The 13,293-nt window shown below is 40.4% G+C and overlaps 1 protein-coding gene across 2 annotated transcripts; it reads left to right on the top strand.

The window, feature by feature from the left end:
- The first annotated feature begins 8,669 nt into the window (after positions 1–8,669).
- On the top strand, positions 8,670–11,788 carry LOC137043625 (putative SCAN domain-containing protein SCAND2P). 2 transcript variants are annotated; one of them, XM_067419922.1, is made up of 3 exons: positions 8,670–8,718; positions 8,838–10,026; positions 11,625–11,788. In XM_067419922.1, the coding sequence occupies exons 2-3, from the start codon at positions 8,890–8,892 to the stop codon at positions 11,625–11,627; spliced, it is 1,140 nt and encodes a 379-aa protein (XP_067276023.1). In that variant the 5' UTR covers positions 8,670–8,718; positions 8,838–8,889; the 3' UTR covers positions 11,628–11,788. The 2 variants fall into 2 exon arrangements, with proteins under 2 accessions (XP_067276023.1, XP_067276022.1); XM_067419921.1 differs by having other exon boundaries at positions 8,687–10,026.
- The last annotated feature ends 1,505 nt before the right edge of the window (positions 11,789–13,293 follow it).

Here is a 13,293-nt window from a genome sequence, read left to right as displayed (position 1 = left end):
TAAATATAACAATATAATAATAATAATAATTTATTATTACAGAACTTTTTACAAAAAAACGGCAAAAAACGACAACTATATATATATATATATATATATATATATATATATATATATATATATATAGTGTCGTTTTTTGCCGCAAATAAATAAATACATTTAAATCTTAACCTGGCTAGTGATCCATTACACTGATAAAAAAAGTGACAGTAAATGATGACAGAATTATATTTTTGGGTGAAATCCCTTTAGTTTACCAATTATGGTGTTTGTACTGTTAACTTGTTTAATTTGAGTCATTCCACACTTGTAAGGTGTAGTAGTGAAAGAATGAAGAAACATGACTTTAACTTCAATCTTTACAGTTCATTGTGAGCAATAGCACACACATATGTGATAAATTACTCAACAAACAGCTCATAACTGCATCAGCAAACACAGTCACTGCCGTTAAATAAAGCATCAGGCAGCATATCATCAATGTTTCTCTGCTCATCCTGGACTGAAGCACAGGCTCAACTCTTCAGCACAATGGTAACCCACAAAACGAATGAATTCAACTAAAAGATCTCTTCTATATCATCTTGTGCAACGACACATAAACACAGGTCATTTTAATATTTACTCTCCTTATCAGTTACTGACTTTGCACAACTTTTTTCTATTAACTTGCACTAAAATTTAGTGAAAATATCTTAAATCATCTCGTAAAATTTAAATATGAGTGTTACGTTTTACAGTGTGTTTTTCCTTGATTTAACGGTAAGCTACTGGCAGCTCTGGTTCCAGTAAATTGCCGTTTTTTTACAGTACTTTTCCGTAAAGGAATTTACAGTTGCTTACTGTTAATTTACTGTTCCCACTGTGAGTTTTTTCATCTAACCCCTTTAACCCTTTGAACCCCACAGCAAAATCTTAAGTTTTAAATGAACACTGAAGAGTGTACACACTACAGAGTGTTAGAGTAATTGAAGCATTGATGACGTTCATGAGATAATTAAGAGATTTATTAAGTTATAACTGAGAACAACTGTTAACAAGAATCACCGAAGGACAAAGAAACACAAGAACAACAACTGACTTCAGCCACAGCTTTACATCAACAATCAACTGAAGATAAAAGACATTAAATCTCTGAAGATCTCAGCAGAGGATTAAACAACTCCACAAACAGCATTACCAGCTTCACACATTACTAACCAGACTGACTTTATTTCTGTCAGACGTCTACAGACACTCTTATTGAGAATTAACAGCTCTTTAGGTGTTGATGTTTAATTGAAAATCTTTGGTCACCTTTATCGTGATAAGTGTTTGCTTCACTGGGGCTCTTGGCCCTTTACTTTGTAAAAATAGGTTTTCTTTGTCTGCTATAACTGTTTCGTAGACACATTTGTTGTAGCAAAACACAAACAAAAAACAAAGTGGGCAGAAGTTATTGGTTATGTTTTACTCGTAATGGGATGCTTAGTTTATCTTGTCAAGTGTCTCTTCCCTAAACAACCCATTCTTTTAAAAACACAAATTGACCCTTATTTTATGTTGCCAAACTTGGACACCTCTGAAATTATCAACCACTGATTAGGAATTAGTAATGAATGATTTAAAAAAAAAAAAAAGTTTGCTCTCTGCTGTCATTTAGACCCGCATAGACATGAAGAATCAGCATATAGATATCTACAATGGTGACAATCAATTAAAAAAACGAACAGATCAACTCTGAACATCATAAAACACTACTTAAAGTCAACACAACAACAGCAGCAAAAATAAAGGCTAATAGTAAGAATTAAAGAAAATAACCAGGCTATTCAGCAGCATAATTTATTCGTGACAATGCATGCTGGGAGTTTTGAGTGTCACCATGGTTGAGATTCATACGCCGATTCTTGATGTCTATGTGAGTCAGATTGATTCAGACGTTTTGACCACAAGCTGTTCCCATGCTCTTCAAATTATCTGGTTGTTACAACAATGTTATACAATTATAGGGTTCAAATTTTACAAAAAATTAAGCATTAGCTATGTGTTTATAGATACGACTAGTAAATATTTAGTGAATTAGACCATTAGTCAACATAATCTAATCATGGTTGTTTCTCAGCTTTACTTGCAATAACACATGTATTGAAAACACACCATTACAGCAGCAAGAGAAATACTAATGTAATTGTGTCAATGTTATGACCATAACAGTAAAGTCAGAAGAAACAATAAAACATCATCTGTTAATTCTCAATAAGAGCTTCTGTAGTCGTCTGACAGAAATAAAGTCAGTCTGGTTAGTAATGTGTGAAGCTGGTAATGCTGTTTGTGGAGTTGTTTAATCCTCTACTGAGATCTTCACAGATTTAATGTCTTCTTTTATCTTCAGTTGATAAAATCAACTTTCTGCTGTTGATGTTTCTCTTTCCTTCAGTGATAACAGCAGGTGTTCATCAGTGTCTGAATTCACTCTCTTATTTCCTCTCTCTCTGTCGAGTGGTCTATATTAGTGAACTAGGGAATAATGAATAAGGGGATAGGGAGAGATTTTGAACACAGCCTCTGAGTGTCAACTTTAAGCATGTTAATTCACAGTATATTACTGTTGGCTATTTTCTCGGAAATGACAAATATTACCCAGAATGCATTGTTTTCTACGGTATATTACTGTTTTAATGGAAAACAGCATTTTACTGTCAAAATGTGGCCGTTTTTTTACAGCATTTGTTTCCAGTGTAGTCCTAAGTAATAACGATACAAACAAGGATATTTGTCATAAATATCATATTTATCATAATGTTTTCTTCTTCAATATATCAGTTTTTTTTGTGGGTGTGTTTTTGTTATTTTATGCAACTCTCTCATTTCTGTTATCCAAAACAATGGTTTTATAGACCATGTTTGTTTATTTTTTCCCCATATAATATATATATATATATATATATATATATATATATATATATATATATATATATATATATATATATATATATATATATATATATATATATATATATATATGTATATATATATATATATATATATATATATATATATATATATATATATATATATATATATATATAGTTGACTGTAACCTTAAATTAATTACTTGTAAAGTTTCCTCCTGTGAAATACTGAAGATGATGTTTAATTGAATTTCTATATGTGCAAATGATTTATGTCACTGTGTCTTTATTCAACAGTTATTACAAAATATGATTATTTTAGAATAGTTTATTGGAAGATGGAATTAAATGTTATTAATATATTCCAACTAGCCCCGGTGTACTGCATCATTTGCCCTATTACAATTATGTTTTTCTCTGCTTACTCGTTTCTTTTTTCAGGTTTTGCTCACTGAGTCATGCAAAGCACCTTGACAAAATGAAAGTCTATCTCTCTCTTACTCATCTGTCTGTGTGTTGATGCATCATTAAATGGACTTAGCACTGTGCTGTGTCTGGCGGCATTTCTCAGCAGCTGGTGAGTAGAAAGCATCATAAACAACATGTACAGCACTGCAGTAACCAGTTATCGTCATATGTGAACAGCTGTATCCGCTGTCAAAAAGCAATCACTGTCAAACTTACACCATGTCCCAAATGACACACTGAACACTATGTACTCAACAGTTTAGTCAAGTGTAGGGTAACGGGGTAAAATTCCCTCAGGAACAAGATGACCCCCACACCTTAATTTTTTCTCCTGGTCATAGAAAGCACAAAATCTCTCCTCTGCACTTTTGATGAATGGCTAATTTTGTAATTTAATCTGAATATCAATATTTGAGAGATTTAGTCAGCCAAAACAGTTTTGAGGGTAGGCCTAGTTATCAAATGTTGTGTCTCTGGAAAATATTGATTTATGGCATTGCATTATGTTGAATATCAAAGGTTTTTTTAGTGTATCTTGTTAATTTTAGTGATTCATGGACACATTATTATGTTTAGATTTGTAAAAGTTATAAGCCATTTTAATTTTGAAGTAAAAAGATATGACGTCTCTTAGGCCAACCAGCAGTTCACATCACGCTAGTATTGCTCTCAAAAGCGGAGGGCCTATCGCTATTGACGTATGCAGCCCTCTCTCTTTGTGTGGATAATAAGACTTGTTAGGATATTGACCGAATGCTTTTTAACTTTCTCTGGAAGAACAGAACACATTACACCAGGAAGACATTGTAGTCATGAATGATTATGAATATGGTGGACTTAATGTATTAGACTTCACTACTCTAAATAATACCTTTAAAATTAAATGTGAAGCTTCTTAAAAAATCCTGTGTCAATTTGGAACTCCCAATTTGGAATACACAGAGATGTCCAAATTAAAGAATCCCCCTTCTCTGTGTATGCTCTTTGAGGTGGTGACCATAGACCTGCATTATGTGAGGCACAGACAAGAACGGGGAAAACTACTGGGGAAACAAATACTCCTACATCTCGGATTACCATGAGGTAAGCTAAAACATATCAAAATTTTATTTCAAAGTGAACTATCCCTTTAAAGCAGCAGCAATGACAGACAAATCTGTGCTTCTAAAAGTAGGCCTGTTGTTTTTTGATAATATATTAATATAATATTCCATACATTATCAAAGCTTGGCAAACTTTTTTTTGGACATTAGACCAGTTAATTAATAGATTATAGCCTAATTAATGTTATTAATGTATCATTTAGCTATAGGCTATATTAAGCTGTATAACTATAGGCCTACTTGACTATATTGAGCTATTGTCATTGTTTAATTGTCACTCTTATCACTCATATCACTCTTTAATTGCCAAGTTCATAAATGATTTTCAAAAATTGATTTGGGGAAACACACAAAATAACCTATTTTCAATATAAAGTGTGATTGTGGACCGGATTTTTTTAAACGTTTTTTCACAGTCTTGGGCATGTCAAAGATTAGTAACAACACTGACTTTGATACATTGTTAGGTTCTGTGCAGCATCAGATTAACATTTTTTTCTCTCCCTCATTTATATGCATTCATTATACTCTAGCTATACAAAAGCCAGAAACTAACTTTTTATTTTTTAGCACAGGCCTATCTAAAGGGTTAATGGTGCCACCTGGTGATCAACTGTAAAAATAAGACATTTTACCTCTTCCCAACAGGGAAAACCACCAACAATCAATAATACATGAGTATATGGTGTCATGGCTTTGCAATCAAAAAATGTGGTTATAATGGAATTAATGGGGTAAAAACAGCCACGAACAGTAAATGAGGGAGAGAGAAATCAGAGAATAAATGTGATCCTGTACAAAAACTAACAATGCATCAAAGCTAAAGTTGTTACTAATATTTGACATGCTCAATACTGTGATAAGAGGTAAAAAAAAAAAATCCAGTCCACAATCACTTTATATTGAAAATAAGTTCTTTGGTGTGCGTTTTTTTTTTTCCAAATCAGTTTTGAAAATCATTTATGAACGTGCCAATTAAAGAGTATTTTGTTTTAATATTATTATATGGTAGGCTACTGGATTGAACTGAATATCCTCATCAATTAATAGACGTATTCATTCCTAAACTACACTCTTAGAAAAAAAGGTTCTATATAGAACCTTAAAAGGTTCTATGGCGCAATGTAGTTGGAACCCCTAAAAGGTTCACTGCAAAAAATGCTTTCCTTACTTAGTATTTTTGTCTTGTTTCTAGTCCAAACATCTAAACCATTCTTAAAACAAGAAGTATTTACTGGACAAGCAAAAGTAATTGTCTTATTTTGGGGAAAAATAACTCAAACTTAAGAGTTTTTGCTAAGATAAGAAATGCATTTTTTTAAAGTGTTCTATATAGACCCATTTTAAGTGCCAAAATGGTTCTTTCTTGTCATTATAGAACCCTTTAGCATCAAAGGGTCTTTGGAGTATACTCAACTATACTTCTATATAAGGGTTCCAAATACGTAGCGCCGATAGAACCTTTTATTACACAAAGGTTAGGCTATGTGGCTTCAGATGAGATGAACTCGACACGCCTGCCCTCAATTCACTTTCATGATAAATATTGCATCTCCTTTTGTCTCCTACAGACGACAGAAAATCACAGGTTTGGAACGACATGAGGTAGGGTGAGGGCTAAATGATATTAATTTGTGCCAAACTCGTGACACATTATTATTATTAAGCCTATAGCTCCCTTAGTGAGGTTGAAATTGAACGACTGTCCGTTGATAATGCTTTCACTCATTTACTGATAATTCAATCTGTATGATGAACTCATTCAGATCAGTAGCCTCATAAAAATGACTCAGAATTAACTAATTAACTAGAATATAACTAATAACGCACAATGAACCTCTAAATCGCTGTAAAATACTGTAGCATCCCAACCGTATTTTTTTTTACGGTCTATGATCCCAACACGTGTTGTATTTGTAATAGCACGTTTTTCCAGTAGAGGTCGCGACTGCGCTTCATAAGAGCCCTACAGATGGGCGTGTTCTCTCTATCTGCACCTGACGGGGCTATTTCAGTGATGATTGATAAACTATTAGCCTACATTATTATATGATTTCAGGATAAATATGCTCATTAAAATTGGATTTGGGTGGCTGTACCTCATTCGTCTTTGTTTTTGCTTATCAAATGAACCTTTCCCCTTAAGACCAAATGCAGAATGCCAGCAGCATCTTATTTTCCCAAATGGAATGCAGAGCTTTATCACTAATTATGAAGTATGCAAATGAAGGCAGGCTCAGTGACAAATGTTTCGAAAATTAGACTCCCGGAGGCCTTATTATATCACAGGAGATTGTTTCTATAGAGAACAGGACTGCAGAAAAATGGCACACCATTTTTTAAAATAAGAGATTTGAATGAAATTCAATAGGTTTAGATTCAATAGTTTTAGAATTCAGAAACTTTCACTACTGCAGTGGTTCTCAAACCTGTCCTGGGAAAACCACAAGCCCTGCACAGTTTGTATATCTCCCTCATCTAACACACCTGATTCAACTCATGAGCTCATTAGTAGAGACTGCGAGACCTGAAATGGGTGTGTCAGATATTGGGAGACATACAAAATGTGCTGGGCTGGTTGTACTCCAGGAGAGGTTTGAGAACCACTGCACTACTGTGTCCGTAAGCAATACAACATTTTAGGTTGCTTAAATCTGTGGTATATGCATACTGTGAATCTCTTTGTATATGATCATTGACTCATTGCATCTGTGACAGTTGTCAAAAGTTGCGTTTGTTTGCCTGTTCAGCTTTGCTTATGGGCTAAACAGACTGTCTGGAATTAGTTTCTTGAGCTATGCTGATGATATGCCAAATTATAGATGGTGGAGATGTAAAATGTGTCAGGTGTGTGTGTTTGTGAGGTTCGATAGTTTCCCTACAGCTTTATTTTGACAGAACAGCTGTGAAACACAGAGAGCCAGTGAAAGTCTCACATGGAGCAGATGTCCCACGAGATCCAGAGACCAAATAGTCCTTCATAAAATGATTCGAAAATGCGGTTTGAATTTTCTGTATTGACGTCATTTACACAAAGTTGGTATAGGCCACATCAAAGATGAAAGACTCAGTAGTTTTTAGTTTATGTCTTGTACCATAGTGCACAAACATTATCATTATTCAACCCAAGTTATGTTTTGATAAGGAAATACTATTTAATACAGTTTTATACTTAATTAATCCTGGCTTAGTTTACATTTGCATTCAAAAGCTTGTCTTATGTCTTATTGGTACTGATATTGAAGCTTTTGGTTTGTAAATAGTCAAAAAGCAGATCAGCATGTGGCTTCACGTGGTAAGTGTGTGAATTTGAGCTGAAGATCCTGCGTGTTCATCCGTAGCATACATGTAAGCCTCGTCATGCATGCACCCCTAGCTAATGGTCAACTAGGGATGAAGTGTGTGCAGAGAGGAAAGACAAAACAGGTGCAACATGAAAAGGCTGCGTGGAAAACTAAAAAGCAGAATCAGAATGTATACAGTACGTTGCATTTATTTGTAGATAAATTTGTAGATTTGTAGATTTCTGTGTCTCTGGAATTGTGCCAGGAATATAAACAAAGCAATCGTCAAAATCTCCTGGTGCTCATTGGTGGTTGCAGATTGTTAGGGCAATTTATTTATTTATTCACACTGACATCAATGGTTTGGGCAAATCTTCTACATATAAATATATGCTTTCACTAGGATACTATGTATTGTGCTCTTTATGATCTATTTTTATTACAACACATTCATATGGATGTTACATTTTTGTAGGCCTTTAAAATTCTTTACTCACTAACATATGTTATATGAAGAAAAAACTGTTTCTTCTGGATTCTTACAGATTTGAATTTTGCAGGCTCTTTTCCGAACCTACCTTCTACATTATGTTGACCAGATTTCTAAAATGGAAACCGGTTACATTTTGGGGGGCGTTTAAAATTGTGCAAAACAATCCCACATCCTGTTGAGGCTCTGTTATAAAGCACATACAATATTACAGTATTACAATAATTAAAAATTGTAATACCTGCGTGTGGCAGGGGAGGCGTGGTTTTGCGGGATCGGCAGAGGGAGAGAGAAGGCGGAGCCGAGCGGGGCGTAAGTGGGTCAAGTGCAAATGAATAACACCTGTCTCTGATTGCAGTAGTTGGCGTGGAGAGACGGCTTAAAAGCCACGGCAGAGAGAGACGAGGGAGAGAGAGTTTGGACTGGGACTCGGAGTGCAGCCTGCCTGGAGAAAGATAGCAGTACAGAGTGTTGAAACTGTGTGTGTGAAGTTAATGAGTTGATGTGCCCTCGAGCACGTGTTTTTGTTTGAACGTGAAAGAGCAATAAAAGCTACGAGTCCCAGTAACGCCGACCCCGCCTTCTTCCTTTACCCAAGAACCGAACTACACTGGTGCCGAAACCCGGGAGGAAGAAGTGTGCACGCCGCCATGGAAACGCCATCCCGCCACCCACTTGCGGACCTGGTGCAATCGCTCGCGGGCCTCCACCGGGAAACACATCAAGATCTGCGGGCCGTCAGGGAGGAGCAGCAAAAAAGATTTGAGGCGCTCCTCCAGGCCCAGCATGAGGACCGCGAGCTGTTCCGGAGCTGGATGGACCGGGAGGTTCAGGCCAGTCCCAAACCCGCCAGCGACTCGGCCGCCACCATCGCGCTCTCGAAGATGGGACCGATGAATGCCTCCAGGTCGTCCATCGACCTCTTCGAGAGGTCCGCCTCCGCTCGGGACTGGTCCAGGGATGACTGGCCAATGCGGCTCCTGCCCCTGCTATCGGGAGAAGCGCAGGTGGCCGCCCACCAACTGCCAGTCAAGAACCTCCTGGTCTACGACGACCTCAAGCGCGCCATCCTGCAGCGGGTCGGCCGGACACCGGAACAGCACCGTCAGCGGTTCCGGACCCTGGCGCTCGAAGAGTCCGGCCGGCCCTTCATCTTCGCGCACCAGCTCCGGGACTCGTGCCGCAAGTGGCTGATGGCCGGAGAATGCGACGCCGAGGGGATCATCGATCGCGTGGTGCTGGAGCAGTTCGTCGCGCGGCTTCCGAGGAAGACCGCGCAGTGGGTCCAGTGCCACCGCCCGGCGTCGCTGGACCAGGCCATCCAGTTGGCGGAGGACCAGATGGTGGCGTGCCATGGGGTCGGCGAGCCCTTGCCAGCGGCTTCTCTCTCTCTCTCTTCTCTCTCTCTCTCTCCTCCTAACCCCGCCCCGTCTCTCTCTAAGCCTGTCCCCGCTCCCAGGTCCAGAGCTGGAGTACCGCCCCGGCCAGCGCCGAGGTGGAGAACGGGGGCCGCGGCCGAGACATCGGCGACTCCCCAGCCGGCGGCCCGGGGAGGAGGAAGCCTAGATCCGTTCCCGGGATCATTATCCCCGTCCCTCTCTCCACGCCAAGGGCTGGACCCACTTCCAGCCACTAGGGCGGCGGGGAGGCCTGGGCCGGCTTGTTGGCGCTGTGGGGACCCGGGACACTTTATTGATCGGTGTCCTATGATGGATGTGGGGAAGCTGGTCCGGGTCCCCGACGCGCCACAAGCCGCCCCCGATCAAGAAGGCCTGTACCAGATACCCGTGAGTATCAAGGGGGGTACCTATCAGGCTTAGGTGGATTCAGGGTGTAACCAAACCTCCATCCATCAAAGCCTGATTTCACCTAGGGCATTGGGTAACAGCCGCATGGTTAAGGTGAGGTGTGTACACGGGGAAGTGGTGAACTATCCGTTGGTGCCCGTGGATATCCAATTTAGGGGACAAACGCATAGTGTTGAGGTTGCAGTTAACCCGCGCCTCCGGCATCCTATAATTCTGGGGACGAATTGGCCAGCGTTTAATAAATTATTAGGGCACTTATGTGTGGATGCCTCTTGGGGGAAGAACGGAAGTGGAAGGGTAGCGGTTGCGCAGGCGGGCGAGGTTGATTCGGGACCGCCGGGGGCAGTTCCAGGGGAACCGAGCGCAATGGGTCCGCCCATCTTCTCAGAGCGCGATGACTTTCCCTTGGAACAATCCCAGGACGAGACGCTCAAAAACGCGTTTGCGCAGGTCCGTTCCATCGACGGCCACCGTGTCCACCCTGAGCAACCACTCTCCTATCCGTACTTCTCAGTGATAAATAACCGCTTGTATCGGGTGGTCCAAGACGCCCGTCAAAGCAAGATACAACGCAATTGTTAGTACCAAAAAGCCGCCGGGAAATGCTTTTCCAGACGGCTCATTCCAATCCTATTGGCGGGACATTTAGGTCAAACGGCCACATTAAACCGCCTCATGGCCCGATTCTTTTGGCCGGGCATTCACGAGACTGTACGCCGGTGGTGTGCATCTTGTCGGGAATGTCAGCTGGTGAACCCACCGGCCACCCCAAAAGCACCGTTGTGCCCCCTCCCACTAATGCAGGCCCCCTTCGAAAGAATTGGTATGGACCTCATCGGGCCATTAGAACGGTCAGCACGGGGACATCGCTTTGCGTTGGTGCTCGTTGACTACGCAACACAATATCCCGAAGCAGTTCCTCTCCGCACGATTTCGGCGAAAAGTGTGGCGAGCGCGCTGTTTTCATTAATCTCCCGGGTGGGAATCCCGAAAGAGATTCTCACCGATCAAGGCACGGCGTTTATGTCGCGGACGATCCGCGAACTGTACGAATTATTGGGCATTAAGGCGATCCGTACCAGCGTCTATTACCCACAGACAGATGGTCTGGTGGAACGTTTTAATCGCACGTTAAAAGCCATGTTTCGTAAGTTCGTTCACGAAGACGCCAAGAATTGGGATAGATGGCTTGAGCCTCTGTTGTTCGCTGTTCGCGAGGTCCCCCAAGCCTCCACGGGGTTTTCCCCCTTTGAGCTGCTCTATGGGCGCCAGCCGCGGGGGGTGCTGAACGTCCTTAGGGAGGCTTGGGAGGACGGGCCTTCAGCGAGTAAGAACGAATGAAGTATGTCCTGGACCTAAGAGCAAAACTCCACACTTTGGGGCGGCTATCCATGGAGAATTTGCTCCAGGGCGGGGGAGGCTGCAGGCCGGACAGCTCCCCGGCCTGAGTCGGGCGGTGGGGGTATGTGGCAGGGGAGGCGTGGTTTTGCGGGATCGGCAGAGGGAGAGAGAAGGCGGAGCCGAGCGGGGCGTAAGTGGGTCAAGTGCAAATGAATAACACCTGTCTCTGATTGCAGTAGTTGGCGTGGAGAGACGGCTTAAAAGCCACGGCAGAGAGAGACGAGGGAGAGAGAGTTTGGACTAGGACTCGGAGTGCAGCCTGCCTGGAGAAAGATAGCAGTACAGAGTGTTGAAACTGTGTGTGTGAAGTTAATGAGTTGATGTGCCCTCGAGCACGTGTTTTTGTTTGAACGTGAAAGAGCAATAAAAGCTACGAGTCCCAGTAACGCCGACCCCGCCTTCTTCCTTTACCCAAGAACCGAACTACACTGCGTTACCCTTGATTTCCGGTTTATTCTGTAGAAACCATAGAAACACCAAAGACGCTTTAATATATTATGTGCTTTATCAGACAGATGAGTAACTGTTTCGATGCAGAAAACAAATCATTGTTATAGCTCAACATAGTCTTATTTAAATCTTGTTTTCTTGATTTACTTTGAGGACCACACCAAATATCTTAATGCAGTGTCTCATAGTGGCCCCCGATTGAACGCACAGTATATAATGGGTATAGCTACAGTATGTCCGCTAGTCAGCTTGAGATCCTTTTCATCTGAACTGGTTATACATCTTTAGTAACTAACTATTCATGTTAAAGTCCCAATATGTAATTTTTTGCCACTAGTGGTCGCTTATACAAAACAAAGGCGTAGCTTAATGGATTTCACAGAGCTTTTATTAGGCATAAAACACAAACATTTTCCCACTGGAATCTAACTCCACTATGAACAATCCCTTTAATAGAGCTACAGTAACCGGCATTAGCATGCTTCTATGTTAACAACACATGCAAAAAATATATGCAAGTAATATATTACTAATGTAATGTATTACTGTTGTTTTATATACACTCGTGTTCAAAAACTTAGTCACCAATGCCATATTTTAAAATGTATTTTATGACATTCAATTTATTATTGATTGACCACACAATATCATTAATTATTATTTATAATTTTTTAGAGTTTTAAGTATTGTAATTACATTTATAATCAACATTTCTCTATCTTAGATTTTGTTATCTTAGAAGATGATGACGAGGTTAAGGTAATTGTAAATACAAAGTTTATTATCAAAGACAGCAGGGTGCGCAACAGTGCCTACTTAAACACAGACAATACCAGACAACTGAATGGAAAACAAGCAGGAACTTTAATACACAGATGATTAACTAAAATGACAAACAGCTGTGATTAATGTGATCATTGTCCATGGTGACAGATTGTGGTGGGAAATAGAACAAAGAAAGACATGTGACCAGTGACAACAACTGATAATCCATGAAAACCAACACAAACAGAACATGGTTGTGACAATAACAGAATGTTTGTGAGTATTTATATTTATGCTCAATGCTGTCTATATAAGCAGCTCACTTGGTTTTGAAACAAAGCCATGATGTCTACAGTCTGAAAACACTCTCAGTGATGAAGTGAAGCTGGAAATGTTTTTAGGTGTTTGTCATAGTCCTGTCACTTACTGAATGAGTATTTGCAAAGATGTCGGCAGGGCCGGCGTTTGCTATAGGCGAGCTAGGCGGTTGCCTAGGGCGACAATTGTGTTAGGGGCGCGAGCGCGCTCTAGTGCCGCGCATTACTACCCATTAAGCATAGAATCGGAACAAGCGAAATACAACATAATGTTCATGAAACATGATCATCATAGGGCGCCCCCTCAGCCACA

Source organism: Pseudorasbora parva, chromosome 16 (assembly GCF_024679245.1).
Source record: "Pseudorasbora parva isolate DD20220531a chromosome 16, ASM2467924v1, whole genome shotgun sequence".
In the NCBI taxonomy this organism is placed as follows: Eukaryota; Metazoa; Chordata; class Actinopteri; order Cypriniformes; family Gobionidae; genus Pseudorasbora; species Pseudorasbora parva.
The sequence above is the reverse complement of the archived record's forward strand: the minus strand, read 5'-3'. Positions and strand labels throughout refer to the sequence as shown.